Genomic DNA, 26,901 nt, shown 5'->3' with positions numbered 1-26,901 from the left:
GGCCACTAGGGAGTATGTGAAATATGTACATCTTTCACACTGGGCTCTTGCAGTGATTATAATCAAATCGGTTGTGTCCTTATAATCCAAGATAAGAGCTGAAGAAACGTATTTCAAATTAAATCTGTAGAGTGATTTAAAACACCAGATCTTAATATACTGGAGTACCTGCTGAGACATCTGGCAAACTCAGAGCTATAGCAAATGCTGAGGCACTGAGCTGTTTAACTTACTGGCTGTTTTGATATTTTTTTCCCATAAAAAGATGGAAGAGGTCATTAAGGATAGGGTTGGTCTGATTATCTCAGTGCCCATTTCATCCAGTAGTAAAAAAACCAACCAACAATAAAAAAATCCTGTTTTCAGGGAAAAGGTTAATATCCAAAGGTCTGTCCTAAAGCTTAAGGGGAAGATTCAGCCTTTTCCATATGATCACAGAATCACAGAATCTTAGTGATTGGAAGGGACCTCCGAGATCGAGTCCAACCACATGATACACCACACTTGACTGTACAGACAAAGTTGTCATACATTGCTGTTCATTAGTTGCTCCAATTTCTCCTAATACACTATTATATCACATTCTTATGGCACTCACAGAAGTTGTTTGGATGGAAGGTGGTATTTGAGGGTTTTTATAATGTATCTGACTGTAGAGGAAGAAAGTCGAATCACCTGATAATTCTGTGTGGGCTACTAACAAACAGCCATAGCCAGTAATGGAAAGGGAATGCATGGATCCATGATACCAAGTAGATTGTCTGTATAATACCTCATTTTCATCATATTTTTTTACCCAATAAGCTCTTTTCAGCTTAATCCAGTGATTGATTGGGTGTGGTCCAAAATACTGAGTAGAATAGCAGCCTCATATTTACAGTGATTGTCAGTGAGCAAGTGTTAATTAGTCAGAGGGTAGTGTGACACTTTTAGAGCCTTCTACAACATTTAGTGCTGTTAGCAGCAGAATACTGTTTTGGTTTTTTTTAAGAGCTAATTGGGTAATCACTTAGCTGTGAAGGTCCTTTCTTGAGGACAAGCAACTTCTCTGCTGTCAGATGACTAGCTTGTAAAATCTGACATTGACATCCTGGAGTGAGGGACACCAAGATACTCGTGGTGTGAAGCAAACGACATGTAGGTGGAGGCTGAGAACTGGGTTTGTTCAGCCTTTAGAAGAGAAGGCTGTGGGGGATGTCTGCCACCATCTGCAGCAGCTTAATGGGGGAGGGAGCCTGGCTTTTTCCTTGGAGGTGCACGGGGCTGACATGAGAGGCAACAGCTGCAAGTTATACCTTTGCAATTTCTGATTGGATATCAAGAAAAAATTTAATTGTGTGGGTGACTGAGCACTGACATAGGCTGTCCAATGGTTGTGAGATCTCCATTATTGGAGGTGCTCAAAACTGAGGTGGATGAGGCCCTGAGCATTCAGAAGGCCATATCTGGACCATATAACCTTCACGTGACCCTTCTAATGTACGCAGTTCTATGATTCTTTGTTCCTTTCATCTTGTTTATTTATCCAAAATTTATCAAAAATTTAGGTAAGAAAGCTCTACTGGCTGTCATGAGCAGTTTTTCTTTCAGCAAGAGTCAGGACTTTTTATAGCTGGCAAGTGTTTTGTGTTCCTTTTCCTTCAAATGTGGGTACAGCTTTTTCACCTTAGTCTTCAAAATGTCTTCTAAGACATCTTCTTATGGTCAGGCAACCAGTTGGTCACAGATTTACACCTTTAAATTGTTGTAACTGATGTTGAGAAAATGTTTTTTCTGGTGGCTGCTTTAATCTACTGAACTTAAGCTTGGCACATGAGCGGTGCTGACAGATAACTGCATGCTATGCTCGGAGTTTTAGTGTCATGATCATGACATTGGGCCAAATTTGACACATAATGTGATGATTGTTAAACTACATTCTAGAGATTCAGAATCTGCTCCCGTAATGGTAGTGAACTGATGATTTCTTGGTAAATGATCAAATTGCCTTCCAGAGGAACTGAAAGTGACAACTGCTCTTGCTTCCTGCAAGACAAAACGCAAGTTTGAGTGGTCTTCCATATGTATTTAAAGGATATGTATTTCACATTCAGCAGTGGATGTGATTTTTTTTTTTTTCCCTCTTTTGCTGTAGCTGTACCAGTAGGAAAATCCTTAACGCTATCAAAGAGGAAGGGAACAAAGCATCCAAGGGTGCTTCTGTCTTTCAGGGATGATCTTTGCTTTTGTCAACATGTGACCTATTGATTAGAATTTTTCTTAGTGTAGCTTGAGTGTCATTTACGTTTGTGTCTCGAGTTGGACATGCAGAAAGGAAGCAGAATTAATACAGTAACATCACCCTGAGGATAAGGAAGTTTGTTGTTCTTCTGTTCAATAGCAAAGCTTTTCAGTCACTTTCAAATGTCTCTTCTGTTCTTTGGGTTTGACTTTGGAGATACTTCTCAGAGTTGGTGTTGGAAGTGATCATAGGGCACTGGCCGTGACAACAGTGTTTTTACTTCCTGTGTAAACTTATTGTCATGGGCTAAGGCAGTACATTTTTAGTCCTTTTAAAACTTACATACATGAGGATGGACAGTTTTCAGAAAGGCTGTGAAGCCAGAATGGAACCTGGAGGCAAGTTTTTTCAAAATTTTCATTCTTACCAATGAAATCAGCTTTATCACTGTGGGAACACTGTCATGTGCCCTAGTGTGAAGCAGTTAAGCTTAAACACTGTTCCAGAGCTCTTGCGGAATTCTTCAGATGTCCACTTCCTTTCTGGAATTTAGTATGGGTTTTCCAGGTAAAGAGCCTTACCCATTGAGTGCTACCTTGTCTCTGATGTATATGGTTCCTCAGATTGAAGACAGAAATGATGCAGTCTATGCAATTATAATTTCCACCAGCACAAGTTAGTAGGATTTTCAGTCCTGTTCCTTCTGGCACTGCACCAGTGTCAGTGTACTGGAGAATAATACCGGCATCGAGTTCTACATTCAGCATGGCACGCTAACCAAATTCTTCCCTGGATTCACTTGTCCCAGGAATAACTTTAGGGAAGGGGTCAGCTCATGCTGTTGGAATACCCTCCTTAATTATTGGTCTCATGCTCCGGATTCTTCTTGGGCTGGCTTTCACTTCTGTCCTGATCCCTGAAATTTGGTTTTAGCCTTTTCCTGATCTTTCCTTTAACAACTCTTTAATTGCTTGAGGGTATTTCTCTTATTCCTCTTTATATTACAAAATAAAATGTCATACTTCTGCAGTTTTGCAGCTGCTGGCCTATCTTCCCTTTTCTTCTCTCTACATAATCGTTGTTTAAGAGGAAGCGTTGAATTCCTGTTTGAGAGACTGAAACAAGGTTATTGACCAGTTGATACATTCTGATGAATGCTTATGCAAACAAAGAGCATGAGCAATGGTGCTTGGCTTCTGTGTGTTGCCATTCTCCTGATCTTCCAGTTACAAGAGACTCTTACCAGAGGAATCAGTGATTTTTTTTTTTTGGCTTCTTAACCCATAACTTTTTTGGCATTGTCGCATTGATCATTCCCAGGGTTGATAATCTTGCGTCCCCGCTGTGATAACTAACAAGTGGCAAGGTCCTGCTTACTTTCAAAAATATTCAGGAACTGTAAATGGTATTTTTTTAATTGTAGTTCCTCCAGCTAAAAATTTTGATTTCCAAACAAACTCTGCAATAAGCGTGTCAGATCTCACTAGATGTGTATTCCCATTCTTCCTCATCCATGTTATTCCTGTTAGCAGCAGTTGCCAGGATCACAACATTTTAGCACTGAGCCCCAGAGCTCTTGATGTGGGAATTCTGTGTAACTATCCAGCTCAGTGTGCACTTGCTCATGGTTAATACTGGCATCAAAATGGCCAAGTACATTATGTTGTTGACATGATGTGCCAGTTCACCTGGTGCCTCTCTGTGATCTTACTCCCTATGAAAAGAGCAACTTGTGACTTTCTGTGTCTGCGTTATAACCGCATACGATTGGATGAAAAAAGATAGGAAAATGTAATGCTGTTAACTCTAAGGAGAGTTTCTCAGTCTATCCAGGGCTTGTCTTCTCAGCTGGGCTTGAATCTTACTGCTCATCCTTAGTCCTTCCGTCCTCTGAGGGTGAAATGCTGCATTTAGTTAGAAAGTTAGATGTGCCTTGTCCTTTCATGGGTAACAGGAAAGCCTGCAAGGAAGGTTTCTTCCAGATGGCTTATCTTTTTTTTTTTTAAGATACAAAAGACAAGTTGGCTGTCTCTATATGGATATTTTTGAGTACCTAATTGTGTAAAAACATTTTATGAAATTTCCCAACATGGAGCTGCCTGTAATTACCTGGGTACTCAAGCCTGAGCAGTGTTTGTGCTGCCATTGTAATGTATGAGCCTTTCTGTGCAGTTGTTGCCAGAAGAGCATTGCACTATTTCACCACCTATCACCCCGCTGCAGACTTCTCCAATGCTAATCTAGCTTTTATTCAGTTTGGGCTCTCTAGGATCCTCTGAGGACTTTTTGAGGATTTTAGACTGTGCTGCTGCTTATGATTGCATAAATGTATGTAGAAACAAGGACTCAGAATGGGCAAAAGACTTGCTCACCAATACCAGGGTTCTTTAAGATCTCTCCAGTAACAGGTTGTCCTCCAACCCCTCTCTGTTCTTGAAATAGTGGATTTGAAGGCAGGGCAGGGCAGCATAAAGGCACACACTGCTATCTTATTGTAGCATTATGGCATTTGGGAATGGTAGGGTTTGTAGTGTTGAGACAAAACAGCTGTTTTTTAGTACTAAGCTGGGATGACATTTGTGTGTGATGAAATACAGACAACATGTTGAAGACCATTGCTGGTAAATAACTTCCCTTTAAATTGTTCAGTCTATCTTTTTCTCAACAATCAATATGAAGGACAAAGAGGAAAAGATGTGCATGCCTTCATATTGAAATATGCGTGGGGAAAGAGAAACGAAATGCAAGGTGCACATTTCTAGGCCCATTTTATTTTCTGCTAGGTATGCAGTCGCTATGGTAATACAATACCAATTAAAAAAAAAAGTAACTGGGGGTGAGATGACCAAGTTGTTAATGTCTGTGGAGAATGAAGCCTGGTTTGAACCTGTAACTTCTCTGGTAACGTGAATGTTGAATTTAACTGGAATGAAACTGAGAGGAAAAAAAGTAAGAACATTTGACTTGATGCTGATGGCTTTGCATGTTGTCTTACAGTTTTAAAACACTTCTGATGGTAATATGTACATAATGCAATGGCCTGCAAAGGGGTGCTGTTTGGTGTGCCCTGACAAGCTCTAGGCAATCCTGCTTTAGCAGGGGAGTTGGACTAGATGATCTCTATGGTCCCTTCCAACTCTAAAAAAAAATCTAGTGACATTCAGTTTTGGGGTCCTGTCAATACAACCAGCTGAGTCAAAGAAAGGTTTTGTAGTTTGAGATAAACTGAACTCAGGTTAGTGGTCGTGCAGTCTCCAATGGGATACTTATATATAAATATATATATTTTAAAATTACGTATATGTGCTGCCTGAAGAAGAACAGTGCTGTTACACAGGTATGTTTTGCGGATAAAATGTACTCTTCCAAGCTAGTAGATCTTCTGTTCACTCAGATCTGAGTTGGAAAGTTTGGTGAATGGCATTCCTTAATAATAGCCCCAAGTGAGGACAGTGTTGTGCTTGCAACGGAGTCCTCTTACAGTCTTTTAATGGAATATCCCTTGTCAGGCAAGCATTGCTGTCTCTGTGTGAAAAGAGGAGAGACATTCATGTGAATCAGTAATAAACCAGGTCCAGAGCTGAGTGCTCTTTGACCAGTTTCACATGAAAATAGTGCTCTTCTCACATGTGCTCTCTGCTTGCGTCAGTAAAAGTAAAAACTAAGGAGGAAGCATCAAGTGCACTGAAAAGTCCAAAGCATTCTGAGTCTTGCTCTCATGTTACGAGAGTGAGTTTATCATGTTTACTGTGGGTTTATTTGATTTACTGTGTCCAGTTCTGGCCTCCCCAGTTCAAGAAGGACAGGGAACTACTGGAGAAAGTCCAGCAGAGGGCTCTACAAAGATGATTAAGGGAATGGAGCAGCTCTCATGAGGAAAGGCTGAGAGACCTGGGTCTGTTTAGCCTGGAGAAGAGAAGATTGAGGGGGGACCTCATGAATGCTTAGAAATATGTAAATATATCAAGAGGATGGAGGGCAGACTCTTCTCAGTGGTGCCCAGGGACAGGACAAGGGGCAATGGACACAAGCTGGAACACAAGAAGTTCTGTCTCAAGATGAGGAGGAACTTCTTTACTTTGAGGGTGACAGAGCACTGGAACAGGCTGTCCAGAAGGGTTGTGGAGTCTCCTTCTCTGGAGATGTTCAAAACCCGCCTGGATGCGTTCCTGGCCAGCCTGCTCTAGGTGGACCTGCTTTGGCAGGGGGGGTTGGAGTAGGTGATCTCCAAAGGTCCCTTCCCTTCCTACAATTCTGTGATTTGGTGTTTGTTCCTGGCTTTGAGATTGTATCAACAAATTGATTATTTTTCAAACACGAAGACATGTATTTTCCAAATATGAGGCACTTCCAGTTATGTAAATAGAAATAGCTGGGGTTTCCAGTTTGGAAGTTAGATTTAATGCTTTCAAGTTCATCTCTTAAAAACAAGGAAATAAAAAAAACTTTTTCAATGGCTTGTGGCGAACTCCTAAACCTTATTGCTATGAACTAAACATTGAAGCCAAATTGTTGTGGGTGCTTTTCAGGGCTTGCATCAAATTTTGGAACAGGATAGTAGTTTCCTTTGCTAACATGGCATTGAGATGGAGAATTGGGTTTTTTTGACTGCTGCATGAGAAGGAAAGTGTTTGAGAAAGCATTGAGTTTGCGTCAGCTTTTGAGCTTAACGCTTATATTTGGCCAAGTAATGAAACTGTTTCCACCACTTGAGTCATTGTTTTGGGGGCTTTTTTTTTCCCTTTATGGCTGCAATATTCCAGATGAAATGAGAATTTTGCTTGTACTGACAGTCAGGGGTGTATCAAATTTTTCTGAAATTTGTAATTACTTGTTATAAGCCTAGTCTATCTGTTCAGGGCATCCACAGTTGAATGTTTTGATAAGCTTTCTGTTTCTCCCCTCAGGTCTATGTGTTGAGGTATCTGGATGCAAAAAAGAGAGGCGAGAGTCTTCTGAATGCCTTGTGCTGTCCCTTAGAAGCTAAAGCATTGATATTTTTTTTAATTATTTTTTTCTTTGTTTCAGTTAACTACTTAAAAAACTACTGCTAACCCTGGGGATTGTAGATGTTCTATTAGTCTCTCTGGCAGTTGCTGTTAGTGGTTAATAAATAATACCCTGAGCATTGCTGTATCTTTAGTGCAGCATGCTTGAAGCCTGAAATTTGAATCTTTTTACTATCTTTTCTGGGAATTAAAGCAAGAAGAAAATGTTCCTATGTGTTGTACGTCCCTGGATGGCATCTTCAGTATTCTGAAGTAAGACTTTTGTGTAGTTCTTTGCAGATAGAGGCAACACAATGGTACATAGCAAGCAATTCTTCCTTGTATGGGTAGCTCTGGCTATTGTTATCTGTTACCTAAGAGTGAGACCTCATTTTGCATTTCAGTATTGATTTTAATCCTAATCTCTGATGTTTCTACTTAATGCACAGGCATGAGTTTAGTTGTGGGATATACCTGCGTTATGTGAAATCTCTGCCTTCTGATTTTACAACATAACTACCACATTAGTTCACTTCTTGAAGCTTGAGGTATTTGGAGTAGGTGATCCTGGCAGGTAGATATTTTTGAGCTACTATATCCAAGTTACATTTCTTCTGCAGGAGTCTTAGATTAACTTTACCTTTTCATTCAGCTGGGCTTTTTATCTTGAAGATTTGAGGAAAAGACTGAACTGAGAACGGGCCTGTTCTGCAGAAAACTGTTTGAACAAAAGAACACTGCAGTGAAGCAGTTCTTACTGCTGAAATTCTGAAGATTCTATTGATTCTGAAGTTTAGATCGGTTTTAAAAAGTGGTTGTTCCCACTTGGTTTGTAACTGTCAACTTTGTGCGTCATGTTGCCTTGAAATGTTTGAAGTGTTGATTAAATGATGGGTGTTTTGCTTGTAATATACAGTACCCGAAACAAATTATAAGTATCTGTGGAGAGTTTATAACTGTGTAAATTCACTCCGTATAGAGTGAATTGCCATCACTATGTAAGATGATTATTTTTTTTAAAGTAGTGTATTCAGAGATTTTAATTCCTTTTCAGCTTCATTTACCTCTCAATTCCCCTCTGCCTGGGAGTGAGTTGACCAAGGAACCCTTTCGATGGGATCAGAGGTTGTTTGCTTTGGTTCTCCGTTTGCCTGGTATTACAGCACCGGAGTCGGAGCAGATGACAGGGGTACCCGTGGATGACTCTGCAATCACACCTATGTGCGAAGTCACGGGAGGTGAGTGCCCTGGTTTCCTTTCACAAGTCAATACTTTTGAAAATTAATTCCATTTAGCTCTATTAATCATGTGCATGTCATGCAATAAGTATTTCTAAATTCTTACATTACTTGTAAAAACTCAGAACTCCGATATAATAAAACTGAAGACACTGCATTAAAGCTACAGACAATGTAATGTAACCTGTCTTGGAAGAATATGAATCTACTTTCTTCAGCAGTTTTTTAGAAGAAAAAACTTAATTTTTTTCTAATGCACTTTGGTATCGCAATTAGAAATTCTAAGAGTTGAGTCTGTTCTGCAGTAGTTTGGCTAAATCCCTGTTATCTAAACAAGGGAAAAGTGAAGGAATGCAGAATGCAATGTGGAATTTCTGCAATGCAGAGTGCATAAGTATTCTGCAAAATTGATACTTTTCTCCATCATAACTTGTATTCTTAATGTCTTAGAAATTATATTCCAGATCAAACTCAGGCATTAATTTTATGATTGGTGTGTAAAAGTTTTTGATTACATCACATAACGATTCTTCTGACGCTTCAGAGGGGATGTGATAGAGAGCAAATAAAGGGATTTAAAAAGCATTCCAAAAGGATTTCTTTCCACTGCTTTCTGACTGTCATGTAGGCTGTACTGACAGGGCTTTGACTGAAATTCATGGACAGTTAGGTGTTGATGTCTGTCACAAGGGGGAGCCCATTTTCCATGTATGCAACCAAGAGTTGGAGTTAAAGTCATTAAGGGGCTAAAACCCAGACATTTCCAACGAGGGGCACATAACACTGTCACTGCTTCACTAGGCTGCTTTGCTGCTTAAACAAAGAGGGAGTGTTCGGGAGAAGCTTTAAATCAGTGATCCATACATAAATCAATGTGTGTGGCGGGTGAACAGTTCTAAATGATCCAAGTTAAAAGAAGGGCAGAAACACTGAACAACCTTAACCTTGGCTGTTTTGTTCTAGGTCGATCATATTGTGTGTGCTCTCCAAGAATGCTGAATCAGTGTCTTGAGTCATTGGTGCAAAAAGTGCAAAGTGGAGTGGTAATAAATTTTGAAAAAGCTGGACCGGATCCCTCACCAATCGATGGTACTTGAAATTTTTTACACTGTTATCAAATGGCAGGGATGACTGTCAATATAGTTTAGTGAACTTAATGTAACAGTTGCCAAAACAAATGGAAAACTGTTGCAATGTAAAGACATTGCTACAAAAAGGACCTGCTATGTGTCTGAAATTCTGTTGTACTGTTTGAAATTACTGCCTATGGCTGCTAGACACTATTTAAAACCTCTACATTTGGTTGTATTACTCAGTCTTAAATGCAGTTATTCACGTCAAGCATAGTTAAATAGATTAATGAGTTTTAAGCAGTAGTTTTCAACGAACTAGAAATGTAAATAGCTTGATATTGAAATATTGTGGGTTTATACACCTATTCTTTTTTGTTTAATATAGTAAAGTGGTTGTATTAAGAGTTCAAATAGCAAATACAGCTGCAGCCATAACTTCTTGTTCTAAATGGCTTAGCTAGGTCCCTCTTAGGACCTAGCTAAGGATGTTAGGATGTTACTGGGAGGTGTTTGGGGTTTTTTTTTTAATCCTGCTTTGCTGCAATAAAAAGTCCGGCATTATTAATTGTGTGTATCAATTCTTTTTATGCATGGAGATATGAAGGTTATCTGTTAATAACAATGGGAGGACAAAGAAACGGAATATTACGAAGGGCTCCAGAAAATTGGCTTTCTCAGCTCTGATCCTGTAAACATTCAATGCTTATTTGGTTTCTCATGGTTTTGGGGTTTTTGCAGAAATGCTTACTGACAACTATCTGCTATTCTTAGAAATAGTATTAACTGCAAGAAGAGCTTCCCTGGGGGTATAGTTCTTAAACTCTTCACAGAAATTGTTTAATATTCTTTGAGTTTTAACACTATTTTGACTCATAAAGCTTTTGTGTTTTGTTTTTTTTTCCTGTAGATGGGCAGGTGGATATATCTAGACCCTTTGGACCCCAACCTTGGCATAGCTGTCACAAACTTATTTATGTCAGACCAAATCCTAAAACTGGGGTTCCTATAGGTCATTGGCCTGTTCCTGAATCCTTTTGGCCAGATCAAAATTCTCCAACGCTGGTACGTACTGAAGTTAGATAAAGCAAGGGGTTTCTGTGTGAGGGAATATTCCAGGATTTCCTATTCACTGGTTTTTTATAATCTTGAGTTAATGTACTTCACTGTAGCAGCTGTAAAAGCAATGTGACACAAGAATGAAAGACACGAATAAACCCATGTTGCAGTTAGCTTGGAAAAATTACTGATGAACAAATAATACTATGGGGGGGGTCTGCTTTTTTGTAACTTTGAAACTGCCTGTAACCATTTTATTTGTCAACCTAGCACGTGCATATAGTGTTTCTGTTTGAATGCTGTTAAAATATCAAACCAGAAATAAGGTGACACTTTGATAGTAGCCTATTAAATTCTATTGCCTTGCAGATGGTATTAATAGAAGATAGTATAATCTTCCCAATTTTGAATCCTTGTGATAGTTAAGTCCTCATTCTAGCATTCTCTAATTTTATCTGCAGTTTTGCAGTGTAGCCATACCTTCAATTTATCCCAAGTAGAGACACTCACCATTTTAAATACTACCAACAGAATTAATTTTATTCCTTTCTTTTTAATAAAAGAATGTATGCCACTGCCTTTTATTTGGTCTGAGAACTAATCATTAGTATAGTATAACGTATTTTCTTATTTCTGCTAATCTTTGAAAATCATAAAAGTGGAAGTAATGCTGTTCTATAATTTTTCTCTACATTTCATGAAGTTTTATACTGAATTTTGGGATTTTTTTAATCTGAAACTAGTGTGCTGACTAGAAAACTCATTGAACTTTGCATAAATTTTATCTCATTTGTTTGAAAAAATATATAAAGTAATTTAAAATGCAGGTTGTTGAGGAGTGATACAACCATGAAATTTTAGTCATTTACTGGTTTCATAGCGCTGGCTTCTGTGGCCACATTCCTTGAAGGACGTGGATGCCCTTTTGAACTACAAAGCAAGCTAGCATATATGAATAAAAGTAAATCTTCTATAGTAAGTTAAAAAACAAAACATTATGTACTGGATATTAAAAAGCTTCTCTGTAGGAAAACTGTCCTGTGTACTCCTTTTAATCACTATCAATGGCATATCTGCCTCCATTCACTGTATAGAGTCACTTTATCTGCTACTGCGGGTCTTGATTGAGATTGCTGAAATAGATCTTGCCAAGTGAAGAGCTGTTGAACTAAATCTGCTAAAAACATGAGGTTGACTTAGCCAAATGGTGAGAAGATGAAAAAAAAAATCTTCTCTGGGTTGTAGCATGTATAGCTCTCATAACTGCATAAAGCACTGGGTTATTGTATGTGCAGCTAAATTCCTGAATTGGAATTCCACATTGAACCTTCCTTATGCAATGCTGGGGACCTAAATTTGCTGATAGTGTTTCAAGACTTGTATTTCCTTACTGTTCTCAAAATATAGTGTTAAAACTTAGCATATGTTGTAACTCTTGTTTACTGAAGAGTCCATAGTTAAGATATTTTTCTTTTCCTCCCTGTTACCTGATCCACAGTGGAGCTGTCTCAAACAGTCCTACCCCAACAACTGTTTCGTGTACTGTAGGTAATGATACTATCAAAGCTTTCTTAAATGTATATGGAAGTCTGCTAATAATTATGTTGGCAGATCAACATGTAAATGGCTGCTTTTACTGCTCCGAGGTAAAATTAGTTCTGCTGTCCAGCCAAGGGTTATTGGACTTCTCAAGTCTTAGCATTCAACTTCTTTTGCAGCCTTTTTATTCCTAGTATAACTGCTTCATGGCTTGGTCAAAAACTCCACCACAACTATTTATTGGAGGCATCTTCTTTGAAGAGAATTGCAGTTCCTGCAGTTGCTTGGGCCTCCTGTTTTGTGTGCACTTGGACAGTACATCTTCCTCAGAGTGGAGACACTCAAGGCAAGACCAACTCTGTGGGCAGATAACTTTGGATGGCTCATCCTAAAAGGAAGAGGCTAGAGCTTATAGGCATAGAAAAATTGCTTTCAAGGTGAGGTGGTAGGAAGGTCCAAGAAACTCTGTGTTTCCCTAGTTCATCTGATGTATTTATTAGTTACCTTCTTGTAAAAAGAGTAAACGGAGTGAGACTTCCCAATTGAGCTCTTCCCCAGATTCTAGTGGCCCTGGAGGAGGCTTAGGGTAAGTATCACAGCTTACGTTCCTCTCCTGAAAACCCTTCAGTGGAAGGTGTACAGCTCCAATTTTCATCACACACAAAAAATCAGCTTTCCCTTTCAGCAAAAGAGATTTCAAATACATTGTTAACTTATACTTTAAACTCAAGGAACAAAGGCCTTTTCCCTGTGCTTAACAAAAAGATTAAAATCCATACACTTAAATTGCTTGAATTTAAATATTTTTTCACAAAAATGGTGTAGTTAAAATATGAACTCTTCTGAAGCTTGGGTTTGGTGTTGGTTTTTGTTTAATTCATGCTGCTCTTGGTCATTATAATTCAGTTTGAATTTTGTAACCATTAAATTTGCCAAGGAGGAAAAGTGCTGGAGAAAGTCAGCAAATGCAAAAGTACAGTGCCTGCTTCTGTGGGGAATAAAGATGTTCATGCCCCAGAGTAGCATTGAAGATGCTTTTTTTTTTGGTCTTCACTGGGATTTACTTCCATTTGCAAAGTTTTTGTGTATATGCTAGAAGTTTTACTTGCATACTGTTCTAGACTTACGAGGTAAAATAATTGGCATTCATTCAGAAAATAAGATTTCTTCAGATTTTAAGATGGTGCTAACATCATAATTAATTGCTTAGGACTCATTAATGATAAATATAATCCTGTATTGAATAGGCTCCTTAAATATGTCTGTTTTCAAAGAACCTGTATTGTTTTAGTTGTCATAGCACAATTGCATTTTAATTGTTGTACAGACTTACTAACAGTGGAATGCTTGTGTTTAGCCACCCCGCACATCTCATCCTGTGGTGAAATTCTCCTGTACTGACTGTGAACCGATGGTCATTGACAAACTGCCTTTTGATAAATATGAATTAGAACCTTCACCACTGACCCAGTTTATCCTGGAGAGAAAATCCCCTCAGACCTGCTGGCAGGCAAGTAGACTGCACATTCAACTGAGGTTATTCATAGAATGCTGTTTTTCATAGACTTTATTCTATAACAGAAATAGGATGTGAAATTTCAGCACACAACATTTTGGATTTAAATACAATATAATGTTTTTTTTATTGCAGGTATACGTGAGCAATAGTGCAAAATACAGTGAACTTGGTCATCCTTTTGGTTACTTGAAAGCTAGTACAGCGTTGAATTGTGTAAATTTATTTGTGATGCCTTACAATTATCCAGTCCTCCTTCCGCTGCTAGGTAAATACCACTTCATAAACATTTTCTTACGTAGAAGGCAATTGAAAAAAATTGATCTCATCTAAATAGATTACTGCAATTAATGCCAGTATTAATCACACACCTGTAGAAAAGTAGAATGTTGAGCAATGTATTTGTCATCAGTAACTTGTTTTACTTGTCACCAATTGGCTGACCTTCATGACTCAGACTCAATGTGTAAGATGATTTAATTAATCATCATACTTTCACGTATGTTTTGTTTTCACTGCTTTCGATGTTTTAGGAGCCATTTTTCCCAATCTGTTGTCTCAATTACCAATTTCCTTTGATACATAATTTGTCAGGTTTCATCTTTTGGCTGCAACCTTAATCTGGTCTGTGTGTTTATTTAGTTTAAAATACATACATTAATTTAGTCATTCAGGAATTGGCATTTCTTTGAGAGTTTCCTTTATTAGAAAAGAAGATGCAATGCTGTGTAGAAATGTCTTTCACTTTGTCTCTTTTTATAATCATCAGATGACTTGTTTAAAGTACACAAGGCAAAGCCTACGTTGAAATGGCGACAGTCATTTGAAAGCTATTTGAAGACAATGCCCCCGTATTATCTTGGGGTAAGATGACTTACTGTGTTAAAATTTCTATTTTGTTATGTAACTATAGTTATCTTTGCATTATTCCCTATTTCAAGTAGAATATATATTATTTTGAGAGAATAGCTAAACTTCGTGCATAATGATACTTAGTGTTTTCAGCAGAGCTCTCTGGAAGGCTTGAGACCTGAATATTATGAAAATGCCATCAGGTGTGTCTCATATATAAATGTTAATGATTGATTCTGTATGAAAGGAACAATGCCTTAAAACAACAGAAAAAATGCTGTCCTGAAAGTCTTTGTTTTTATTCTTTTCTAACTTTGAGGACCACAGGTTTTATTTGAAATGGATGAAGTTAGTTGAAGTATGTATACAACACGTGTTAAATATGACTATGCAATATATTCCATGTTTCAGCCTTTGAAGAAAGCTGTGAGAATGATGGGAGCACCAAACCTTATAGCTGACAATGTGGAATATGGACTTAGTTACAGTGTCATTTCATATCTCAAAAAGTTGAGTCAGCAGGTAATGTTGAAGCAAAAGTGCAGTAAAAACTTATTCTAATATCAGGATAATCATAAAATACTTTAATTCAGTGGCTTTGAAGGAAAAGAGCAGAAAGATCAAGTTAATACCTTCCCATAAGCAATTAGCAAAAAAAAAAGTATTTTGGTTTTCTGAATTGAAGGGAAACTTGACGTTTAAATACAGACTTTATAGGCTGGACTATAAAGATAGATATGGAGGTAGAAATTGAGAAATTTTTTGTGTTTAAGGAGCATTTTTACTTGTATACACAGTAACATACTTTTGTCCAAAAGAAAACATGTTGTCTTACCTTAGATATTAAAGATGTTCTAGCATTTTTTGAGAAACTAGAGATTTGTACTTTGTGCATCTGAATCGGAAAGTGTCCTTTCTTTGGCTTGTGAAATGAAAGTGTTCACTAAATATGAAGTAAACTGACATAATTCAGAATCTTAAATAAGGGTACAGACGTAGAAGTTGCAAGTGACCTTTTGAAACTGTTGACAGTGTTCAGAATAGTGCCCGTATCTTTGACTAGTCTCCTGCACCAGCTAAAGCATTTCTGCCCTGCTACCTTCACTTTTATTTTGTTGAAGTGTGCATGTTAAGCTTTCTTCTTCGAGATAATAAAATAATGCAGTAGACTTGAAATTTCAAGAAACAGTAGTGCGAGTACTTGTAACTTAGTTAATTAGTTCTTATGGACCAGCTTTTTCTTAAAACATTAATATAAATGATTATTTGAGGAAGCAAACCTCTTGGAGTTTACAGTATATCCTACTAAATCATAGTCATATTGCTCAATATTCTGTGAACTCATCTCTCAACCTAGACATCTTAGACTCCTAAAATGTAAGCTTTTCTAACTTATGAAAAGCTCTGCCAGTAGAGACTTAGCGTTCTTAATAAGTACATATTCAGATTTTTGAGTAGCCTACAAATTTGTGTGAAGCTACAAACCCGATGTTGGCAGGTGTATTATTAAATTACTTTTGGCTCTTTGTTCAACTGTATTCTGCCAAAAAGCTGGTGTTAATGAACATGTTTAATTTTGGTACAAATCTAACATAATATTGGGGGTTAGGTCTGTCTAACCAAACAGAATTGGGTATTATCATGTAGTTCATATTTATCAATGTTATGACTATTCATACTGAGCTTTTAAAAAGTTGATACCTTTGTGTGACTGATCGCAACTATAGTTGTGGGAGAATCGGTCTTTTGAGACTTAGTTTTCAGCTGTTATCGTAGAAAACAGTCTTTGTGAGTACAGGTAGATTTGCAGAGAATTGCTAGTTAAATTATGGCATTTTATGAAAATAAAAGCATTGCATGCATATTGGTGCTTAGATACCATAATGGGCAGCAGAGGAGAAATATGCAGAAGACCTAGGCACAAACTGTTGACTATATTTAAAATTGTAGTAAGCATTAAGTGGTTATGTATTTAAGCACTCCTTAAGCACTCTTCCTGGTTATGGTCGTCATAGTGTGTTAGCACATTGTTGAATCTTCTAGGTAGGAATTTAAAATGAATAAGTCTGACTAATCCTTTTAAGAGCATATTGTCAATTTTATTTATTTATTTATTTCAAATTAAGGCCAAAATAGAGTCCGATAGAGTCATTGGCTCTGTAGGCAAAAAGGTAGCGCAAGAGACTGGAATTAAGGTCAGAAGCAGATCACACAACCTGTCTATGGCACATAGGAACGATTTTCAACATCTGCTACAGGGGATTACTGGGGAAATTCCTCATAGACCTCTAGACCTCAATATGAAGGAGTATGCTGGGTTCCAAATAGCTTTGCTGAATAAGGTAAGCACCACTGTGTGTAATGTTGTTATTTTCAATATACTTCCATTGAAATGCTAGATATTGTTTCATACGTGGTATTAATTGGAGCTTTATTTACTGGAACCATAGGATTTGAAACCTCAGACTTTTAGAAATGCTTATGACATACCCAGAAGAAATCTTTTGGATCAATTAACACGAATGAGATCTAATTTACTGAAGAATACTCGCAAGTTCCTCAAAGGACAAGACGAAGGTTAGATAACAGTTTATTTTTTGCCAAACTGTGATATGATTGGTACTTAAAAAATGGAGACTGTAACAAATAGCGTAGTTCTTTAAAACTTACTAGATGTCTGATACTGCCTTTAAACTCCATGTTTTTTAAGATGTTTTTCCTTAAATAACTTACTTTAGGAAAAATAGTGAGGGTAGAGAAGATGTGGATTCACTGCTCTGTCCTTCAGTCCATATGAGGAGACTTGTGCTTTTACATAAGATTCTTTGTTCACTGTTTGTTTTTTCCCAACTTTGATGATATATCTGAGAAAAAAAATCACAGGGCAGTTTGGAGCATTATAATCTCTCTCCATAGAAGTGTATTGTGAGCAGTGGAAAAGTGAACTTGCTTCCTGGGTGCTGCCAATGTGATTCTTTTGCCCTTAAGGCCCACAGCAAATAGTTCAGTATTCTGCAAATTTATTCCTTTACCTTTCTACTGTATTTTCTGGCACTGCTTTATGGCATCTTAACAAACAGGAGACAATGAAATAAGTGGACAAAATGAGAAGGGCAATGCAGGTGAAAGCGTGTGTTACATTAGTGCTGTCACTACTTATGTCAGATAAACAAGTGATAATGTAATGTGAAATGCAGAGGAATTGCTCTTTGGGGAGGGGGTTAAACTACATAAAAACTAGTGTTAGGGGGGCGGTTCTGCTAGTATATGTTTTGCTTGAGTTTGGCAACTTTAAGTAAATCCGTAAGAAGTTCAGAATCAGGTCCTATGGTTTTAAGAATTTGTTGATTCCAGTGGTCAAAAATCACTGTTGCTTTGGGAAAATGCTAGTCTCAACAATTAAATTTCGTGTGGCTAAAACTGAGCAGAGTTGTGTCAAAGATGTATGTGGCATGGCATTACCACTTTACATTAATGTAGCTTTTGTTTGTAGCAATGTTTTAGTTATTTGTACCCACTCTGTTATTTCGCCCATCTACCCTGTTGAAAAGCTATGGTATGGATTGGAAAACTTAACATCCATGCATGACAACTATTGCTTATTTCTGTGTCATAATGATAAATTTACAAGACACATACTGATTCATTTAAGCAAGTTTTCTGCACTCAAAACACAATGTTAATAAATACCAGTTAGGCAAGAATAATGTTGAGTTTTGCACATCTATTTCGTTAATGCATTTGATAAGACTGAAAACTGGACTTATGAAGTGGATATAGACTACATTCTCATAAGATGAGCACTATCATATATTAATAAACCCTTCTTTTATGGTAGATCAAGTTCACAGTGTACCTATAGCACAAATGGGAAACTACCAGGAGTATCTAAAACAAATACCTTCTCCGCTCCGAGAGCTTGATCCTGATCAACCACGAAGGCTCCACACTTTTGGCAATCCATTCAAATTGGACAAAAAGGTGATTTTTCTGTAATGCTTTTTAAAAAATGTGCTGCTGTGAGTGTGCGCGCTGCTGATTAAACCATTCAAAGAGCAATGTATTGGGGAAACACTTTGAAGTATTTGGAAAAGTAGTGCTTACAAGAAATAATCTCAAGTGTTTTTCCATCAGTAGTATCCTGTGGATGGCAGTCTTTATTGGAAACTGGTATTATGCCCCTGAATTGCATTATAAATGAAATATGTTGGTCACTGTAGTATAGCTAATACCTAATCATGTTTCCTTTAACAGACTTACGCCATAAAAAGCTTCCTGTAACTCTGAGAGCATGGACTCTCCCCTTTGTCCAAATTGGTCTTAGACTTGACCAAATTGCCAATATCATTTAGAGCTCTTCTTGTAAATGAGTCATTTTGCAATTACTGAAAAGGAAGGTTGACAGCCCACTCGATTGTCTTACCCGGCAGACTGTTGGATAAGGGTCTTTCACACATTGGTTTAGTCTGACAAGATTTGATAGGGTTTTCCTGTGTTACTTTAAGTTGACAGTTGAGAATTCAGTGCACGATGGCATGTAGAACATAGTTACCTTATACGTGGTAAACATCCTTGTAACATCAAAGCATTCGTCGTATTTTATATTTTGTGGTTTTGGCTTAAAGTTTAAGAATTCTCCCCATTAAATTAATTGCAGGGAATGATGATAGATGAAGCAGATGAATTTGTATCAGGACCTCAAAATAAACATAAAAGACCCGGAGAACCAAATATGCAAGGGATTCCGAAAAGACGTCGCTGTATGTCCCCCCTGCTCAGAGGTCGACCGCAAAGTCCTCCGGTGGTGAATAACCACATTGGAGGAAAAGGGCCACCAACACCCATCGCACAAGCACAGCCCGACCTTGTTAAACCTATTCCTATTCACAAAAGTAAGTGAATCTTCATCTTCTTGAGCGAATTTGTTTTTTAATTTATGCAGAAGATTTGTTTATATAGAAATACCATTGGCTGGTTTCCCAAATATTGTGATTTTATCCCTCATTTTTTGAAAATGCGGTTGTGCATCTGGGGTTAATTACAGAAAGAGTTAATATAGTATGCCAGACACAAGTCTCTTTCATATGAACTTCCCAGTATAAACAATGTATTTCCTGCATTAAATGAGGAGACAATGTAAACAGTCAGAAGGATGTTCTTCCTTTGCCTGGGAATTCAGATGCTCCAGAAGTATCACACCATGAAGTTAATTTGAATTTTGCTGTAGTGCAGTGAGTTCACTTCCCTTAATGTGGAGCTGAGGTGCTGTGATAGTCTTGCTCACTGTTCAGCACTAAAGTAAACTTTGTCAGTTCAATTTAATGGGGAAAGACAAGCATGTCATCAAAGCACATTCTCAGGTGTGCTTTTCATCTTTTGACGGTAGTCCATATAGCAATTTCCCTTCTCATATAAAGAATAGACCTGTGGTTTTTTTAACCCATTAATTGCCAGGAGATATATTAATGTGCTCAGTGTTACAACCCACAAACACATTTTCTTACGCCTAGCATGTATAGTAGATTATGCAAGCTGGAGTATAGCTTTAGAAGAGTTTAATATTGAACTGACTTCTATGAGATGATAAAGAATGTGAAACTGGCAAGTGTAATCTTTGTTTTTTTCAGCATCAGAAACAAATAATGAGGTTTCAACCAATGATGTGGTTGAGAATCATGTTACAGACCCACTTTCGTCAGATGTTTTCCCAAATACTGTGGATTCAGAGTTTTCAACGTCCTCTTCTCCATTCAATTCATTGGATCGACCAGCAGCTCATGCAGAGGATGTAGGCCATGAACATTTAGGGAATAACTTGAATGTTGATGGGTTTTTGGAGAATCATGAGGAATCAAGCAGTAAAGAACAAAGTACTGAAGAGAACTTGCCAATGTCTTCACCAAGCAAAGGGAAAAAACCCGTGCATTGCAGAAGTACCAGAGAGGTTAATATAGAGCTAAGAGCACAAATTATGAAAGAGATCCGAAAACCAGGAAGGAGTAAGTATATCATATCTCTCTTTCAGGTGGTTGGAACGAGAGCTAGACAAAGAATTCATATTAGATCACTATTTTTAAAAATACTGAAGCCTGAGACTAAAGCAAAATAAACTTAAAGCTGAAAAGATTTGTTTTAAAACCTCTGCGAAAAACTTCCTGGAGTGATTAAAACAGTGCTATACCTATCAGTGTTTATGAAAGTCATGGGCTTTGTATTATCAGTACTAGATAATATTAGTATTAGCTTGTTAGATGTTCCAGTAATATCCTAAACTGCACTGTCCTGCGTTTTTTAATGTTAGTGTTCATTAAACAGTATGTCATTGCTACAAGCCTGGTTGATAGGAGTTATATTCTAAAAACTTACAAAAAATGAGTGAAATCTGTTGCATTTCACTTGGACTCAGATGTGTTAGAACCAATATGTGTGTAGGTCTCTCGTAAGTAACTGTGATTTTGCTCTTCTCTTTATCTTTCAGAGTATGAAAGAATCTTCTTTTTACTGAAGCATGTACAAGGAAGCTTACAAACCCGACTGATATTCTTGCAAAATGTTATTAAAGAAGCTTCTAGGTAGGTAACTGAATTGTATTAATCTTATAAAACTGCACCACATACTGCCACACGTAACTGCTTGACAACCATGCAGTTCCTTGTTTGAAACTTGCTTTGCGCTGCAAGTAAATGATTCCCTAGGAAAAAATAGAAACACAAACTTCCTGATGTGTGGTTTTTTTGCACAAGCTTACCTTTTTGCCTCAGATTTTGTCTTAAAAATGTTAGCAGCTGTAACTGCCAAGTCACCATAAATGTAGATGGATAATAGTATAGAAAGAGAAGGTAACTTAAGAAAATCATTCAAGTTCCAAAATTCAAGTGTGAGTGTACTGCTAATTTGAAAAACTGATGGAACTGCATCTTGTTGTGAATTGGGCTTTCAGAAACAGTTGAAATTCTTTATTCTGCCTCAACTCAAAAATCTTGTCCTAAAAATAGTTTTGGGATCCAGGTATACTTCCACAAAGATATGCCTCTGCTCTTCAGTGTTTGAGGTGGTGGAAATGGAAGGTAGTTTGTCACTGCAATAGAGAGACTTGCTGAGGATTTAAACCCTGTGTTGTTAATCCAGGTGGAAACTCTTCTTAAAGCACCCTTAGACTGACCATACTTGCTTAACCTTCTACATGTTAACTAAGAAGGCAGCAAGCAGAAATCTGTGATTTTTGATTAGAACCAATAGTGTTTGAATTGAACTAATAATGCTGGTGTCTTGCTTGGATCATAAATATGACTGTAACTTTGAGGCTTATTTCAGAAGTCTCAAAGAATAGTTGATTTTTTTTCTCTATTCTGTTTTTGTTGTAGTCAGCTTTTTTTTTCCTGTGGCATTATTAAACAAATTTTCCAAAAATACGCAAAAATTCAAAATAATTTTTGGATAAAAACATGCTGAGAGTTTAAGGTGCAGTGAAATGCTGGACATTCATATAGCTCCCCTAGCCTTCTACTGCCAGCACAGTGGGGTATAGAGGTTTATATAGATCATGTTCTTTCTATAGGAACAATTACTTTATCATGCTTTTGCTTGATCTGTCTTTATTGCTATATCAGCTGTCAGAATTGTTCCATAGCCTGTAGATGATACATGTTTCCTCACTGTTCCAGAGCACCGAAACAATATTGTTGCTCCTGGAGTCTGTGACAGCCCTTAGTGGGATTGGAATATTTTTATCTCTAAAATTAGGTTCTTTAGATCATCTGTTATTCTCTTTTCTGTTGCACAGCCTCTCTGTTCCAGTTATCCTGAATTGACTCTCCCTATAAATTTGACAGTGGTTGAGTGTTGCTGCTGGACGTATCAGAATTAAATCCCGTCTTTCACCATAGCCAACAGTTTTCTGTATCTACTGGTGCAAAAAGTTGGCAATTCCATCTTTCTCTACTGCTGTTAAACTTTAATTTTTATTGGTTTGAGTGGAAGAACAACTTGGTTTCTCTCCTTCCTCTTCTCTCCTAGGTTAGATTTTTATATTGTGGTCATTTTATCCTCCTGGATAACACTGCCTGCAATCCCTATGCAATTCTCTGCTGCTTTCCTTGTCCGGGCAAGCTATCACATTTAACCAAGGTTCCCTGCAGGAAACATCTCTAGGCTTTCCAGAGTTGTTGAGATAGTCTTGTTTTGTTAACTGGTAGCTGACCTTTGCAATGCCATGGAATGCAATTTGAATTTGGGATGCCTGCTTTCTTTCCCTGCTCCAAGGAGCTCTGGCTCTGACTCAGACTTAAGAAAGCTCTCAAGCATTTCGGCAAGAAAGTGTGTGTTTTTTTGAAAACAGTCCCTGTTCAGTTCTAGAGAGTTGCAAGGGGAGAGAAAGGCTTCTAAAACAATACACAGTTTTCAGCTTCCTTTGGAAACCAACTGCCACAGAGTTCCCCATCTGATAGAAAAGCTGTCACTTTTGGGGGGCAAAAATCAAGATGGGGTAGACAATGGATTTCTTTTTTCCATTTTTTTCATTCCAGTCAATTGTAAAAGTATGAAGGATGAGGAGATACCACATCTCAATTTCAAATTCTTGGCTATTTCTGTTTTGACAAAGACTTTTCTTGTGGTTAGTGATACACATTTGGCTCAGCCTGGGTGGGTAGTATTAGAGCTTACTGAACACAAGAGACGTGACTTCCCGATAGTTGGCTATAACTTTGGATGTACAAAATGAACAGTTATTTAGGAAAGGGCTAAAAGAAATGAGCCAATGTAGTGGAGAGGTCCTCAGTATTTCTGGAGTTGGCATAGCAATCCATTTATGGTCCTAGCACTAACAGTAAGTGTTCTTTCTATTCTCTGCTAAATAGTCTAGAGCAAAATCTGACAAAACATGGATCAAAATTCTCCAAATCGAACAACTTCTCAGTATGAGAAATTCAATTCCCTTTTATTTATTCTCCAAACTAGGAGCTTTAAGCTACTAATGCACGTAGCAAAGCCCAAAGTGTGCACCTAGATGAAATGCTGAAAAATTCCCACTTGGGATAGAAGTGCCGGCAAGAATTAATACAACCCTTTTCAAAATAATCATGGAGTTTTATGCTTTCTTGAGTAGAAGTACTCAAGAAAGTTTTATTATTAAGGGTACTAATTTTCCTAGCAGAATGGACAGTTGAATTGGAATCAATTCTGTTAATTACAGTATTATTTAATGTGATAACTTGTTTCTATTGCCTTGAATAAAAAAATTGCTCGCTGTAGGGTTCAGCGTTTGGGAAAGAACTTCCAGTGAGGTGTAGTGAGGGGTTGGGCATAGTGCACTGTGAACCTGAATTCTTGTGCCAACAGTAACGTGAGAATAGTTAGCAATGTGGTTTTTTCCCACCTTCCACCAGGTTTTAAGTTTCTAGGAAATGTCTGCTGTTAACTTGTACAGCTGCTTCAAAGGGGCTTGAAGGTATTCTGGAAAGTAACATTGCCCAGAATATAAGCATGTTAAATTTTCACTAGGATATACTAGATTAAAGCACTTTGCTGCTAGCTTAAATAATTTGACTTTTACTAGAGGGAATGAGAAGGAATAATTATGTATTTCCCAGGTTAATGCTTTTCAACAAGCAGGGAGCAGTTGTGAAAGCAATGAGGAGGAACGGAGGGGAAGCAGTACTTGGAGTGTGGGGTTTCTGTGGGATTACTGTGGAGAACTGTGATGAGAAGGTTGGGTAAGCACCCAGAGCATGGGGATTCAGTGAGATAGTAAGTGGCTGGAAATGGGAACTTGTTTCCCCGTAGTCAAACTGGGATTGTGGGGAGGTCTGTGGTCTGGGAATTAGGGCAGATGCCGTGTTTCTGTGAGCCAAGAACATGGACTGGGAGGCCTTGCTAGGACTAGAGGCTTTTGCTGGGGTTTAACGGGGTGATAGGACTGAACTTGGAATATGAGCCGGCAGTGTGCCCAGGTGGCCAAGAAAGCCAATGGCATTCTGGCTTGTATCAAAAATAGTGTGACCAGCAGAAGTAGGGAGGTGATTGTGCCCCTGTACTCGGCACTGGTGAGGCCACACCTCGAGTATTGTGTCCAGTTCTGGGCACCTCAATACAAGAGAGATATCGAGGTGCTGGAGCGAGTGCAGAGGAGGGCAACGAAGCTGGTGAGGGGGCTGGAAAACAAATCATATGAGGAGCAGCTGAGGGGCTGTTTAGTATGAGGAAGAGGAGGCTGAGGGGAGACCTTATCACTCTCTACAACTACGTGAAAGGACACTGTAGAGAGGGTGGTGCTGGTCTCTTCTCACAGGTAATTAGTGACAGGACGAGAAGGAATGGCTTCAAGCTCCAACAGGGTAGGTTTAGACTGAACATTACGAAAGAATTTTTCACCAAAAGAGTGATAGGGCATTGGAACAGGCTGCCCAGGGAGGGGGTGGAGTCACCATCCCTGTCTGGGGTTAAGGGCCGTTTAGATGCAGTGCTAAGGGACATGGTGTAGGGGAGGACTTTGTAGAGTAGGGTAGCTGGTTGGACTCGATGATCCCAAGGGTCTCTTCCAACCTAGACGATTCTATGATTCTATGATAGTTCAGAATAGTACTGAGTTGAGAAAGGGGGTGATCTCTTCATTGCTGCTGATCTTTGAGTATGCATACGGCTGCCAAAGCATTGATAAGTAGTGGCTCCTTGGACGCAGAAGTGTTGCGAGGGGAGGGCTAGCTGGAAGCAGCAAGGAGCTGTGTGCACCGAGGCAGGGCTGTAAGCAAAGGTGACAAAATGTCTGCTGGTCAAATTTATGTAATCAACGGGGAATAGAACTGCAGAGACTCCAGGTATGGATTACATCTGTATTTTCTTTAACTTCTTTCTCAAACTTTTAATTTGTATTTTCTTCTTGGGAGATTTGCTCCGCACTATGTAATGGCTATTCCTTCGCCCGTACCAACTTCACTTCTGTGAATGCGCCATGGAGGCATGCAAATAGTCCCTAAAAACTGTTGTCAACTTTAGGATTATAGTTCTTTTGGCATATACATTATTTCTGTACTTCAGAAATTTACTTCTGGAAATAGCAAACACTTAACTAATTTTTCTGACTTTCTGAGGGCTAGGTGATGTTCAGCAAGGTGCTAGAAGAAACTGTAGTAAGCACCGTTTTGAATTCTCTCTTTAAATGGAATAGCAAGTTAATAGTTTACCAGAACTTTAGGAGACAATCTTTATACATGAGGTACTTTTAACCTCACTGTGCACTGAACCTAAAATAATAAGTGAAGTTTCTATGATTCAGTAGAAGTTTTGTGAACAGTGTTTCATGTATTACTGTGTTGTGCATCCATTATTATGCTTTCTTTTAAATACAGGTTTAAAAAACGAATGCTGATAGAACAGCTTGAGAGTTTTCTGGAAGAAATCCATCGCAGATCCAATCAGGTCAATCATATCAACAGCAGCTAAGACACACTGCACACAAGAGAAAGCCACAGCAGGGCACTGCTGTCCTTACTTGCATTCATTTTTGACATGCACTCTTATCTCAAGTTCTTATACCTGAAAGAACGAGAAGCTGCTCTATAAAATGATGAGGAAAGTATCCATCATCTTTTTTTTTTTTTTCTTCACTTCTGTTATTTTTGTAATGTGAAAAATATCACAAAAACATTTTTATTTAACTAAATGGAGAACTTCTTGCTTGTCATGGACTTGTGTCACTTTCCCTCAGGTTCTATTTTTCTTAATCCAACCTTCAAAACTATCACCTCTTAAGGTTGAACTTTGCCAAAAAGTTGCTTTGTAATTTTAAAAAAAAAAAAAAGCACATACATTAAACAAGGTAATGTTTTGTATATACAGTTATTTTGGATATATTATTGTAAGTTGTATAAATGTATTTTGAAAAATATTTAAGAAAAGCACTTTTGTTATTCCATCAATAAAAACTCTATTTTAATCTTTGTGTGGGATTGAGTTCAGTTTTTATTGGATTGGTTCATTTTGCCTTCCCTTTCCAGAGCTTCTATATTCTCGTATCAGTGTCAAAGGATGAAGAGACGGTTTGTGTCACTGGATATTCATTTTTTAATCAGAGAACAAGTCGAAGGAATCTAATGCTGAATCACAACTGTGGTAGGATGATACCCTGTGGCTTTGTGTACTTCATGCTTCACTATTTGGTAACTGGTGTAACAAACTGATGTACTTTATGCACATCCACAGCAATGACAAAATCTGCAGTTTTGTGAGGATGCAGTGTAGTAATGCAGGGGTCAGTAGCCTTTGAGGAATTCTGCATGGTTTTAATGTCAGAAGTTTTTACATGTTTACACATGCTGCAACAACTAGAAGGTGCTGCTTCTTGGATACAGAAGATCACTGAATATTTTACTGGCCATGTTTTCAATCTGTGCTAGATGCTCCTAACTTCTGGAAAGCTTTG

The 26,901-nt window shown here is 38.0% G+C and overlaps 1 protein-coding gene across 2 annotated transcripts in view; it reads left to right on the top strand.

The window, feature by feature from the left end:
• Positions 1 to 26,421, top strand: part of INTS6 (integrator complex subunit 6) — a 46,204-nt gene extending 19,783 nt beyond the window's left edge. The window contains exons 3-16 of one of the 2 annotated variants that reach the window (XM_014965995.1): positions 8,264 to 8,447; positions 9,411 to 9,536; positions 10,428 to 10,582; positions 13,473 to 13,625; positions 13,767 to 13,899; positions 14,401 to 14,495; positions 14,895 to 15,005; positions 16,610 to 16,825; positions 16,934 to 17,060; positions 18,322 to 18,464; positions 19,141 to 19,375; positions 20,111 to 20,482; positions 20,962 to 21,055; positions 25,829 to 26,421. In XM_014965995.1, the coding sequence (XP_014821481.1) occupies positions 8,264 to 8,447; positions 9,411 to 9,536; positions 10,428 to 10,582; positions 13,473 to 13,625; positions 13,767 to 13,899; positions 14,401 to 14,495; positions 14,895 to 15,005; positions 16,610 to 16,825; positions 16,934 to 17,060; positions 18,322 to 18,464; positions 19,141 to 19,375; positions 20,111 to 20,482; positions 20,962 to 21,055; positions 25,829 to 25,922 (2,238 nt within the window). In that variant the 3' untranslated portion in view covers positions 25,923 to 26,421. The remainder of the gene's footprint in view (positions 1 to 8,263; positions 8,448 to 9,410; positions 9,537 to 10,427; positions 10,583 to 13,472; positions 13,626 to 13,766; positions 13,900 to 14,400; positions 14,496 to 14,894; positions 15,006 to 16,609; positions 16,826 to 16,933; positions 17,061 to 18,321; positions 18,465 to 19,140; positions 19,376 to 20,110; positions 20,483 to 20,961; positions 21,056 to 25,828) is intronic. The other variant, XM_014965996.1, reaches the window with a different exon arrangement.
• Positions 26,422 to 26,901: the final 480 nt, after the last annotated feature.

This window comes from Calidris pugnax, unplaced genomic scaffold (genome assembly GCF_001431845.1).
Source record: "Calidris pugnax isolate Ruff unplaced genomic scaffold, ASM143184v1 scaffold20, whole genome shotgun sequence".
In the NCBI taxonomy this organism is placed as follows: domain Eukaryota; kingdom Metazoa; phylum Chordata; class Aves; order Charadriiformes; family Scolopacidae; genus Calidris; species Calidris pugnax.
This window is presented reverse-complemented; position numbering and strand designations above follow the sequence as displayed.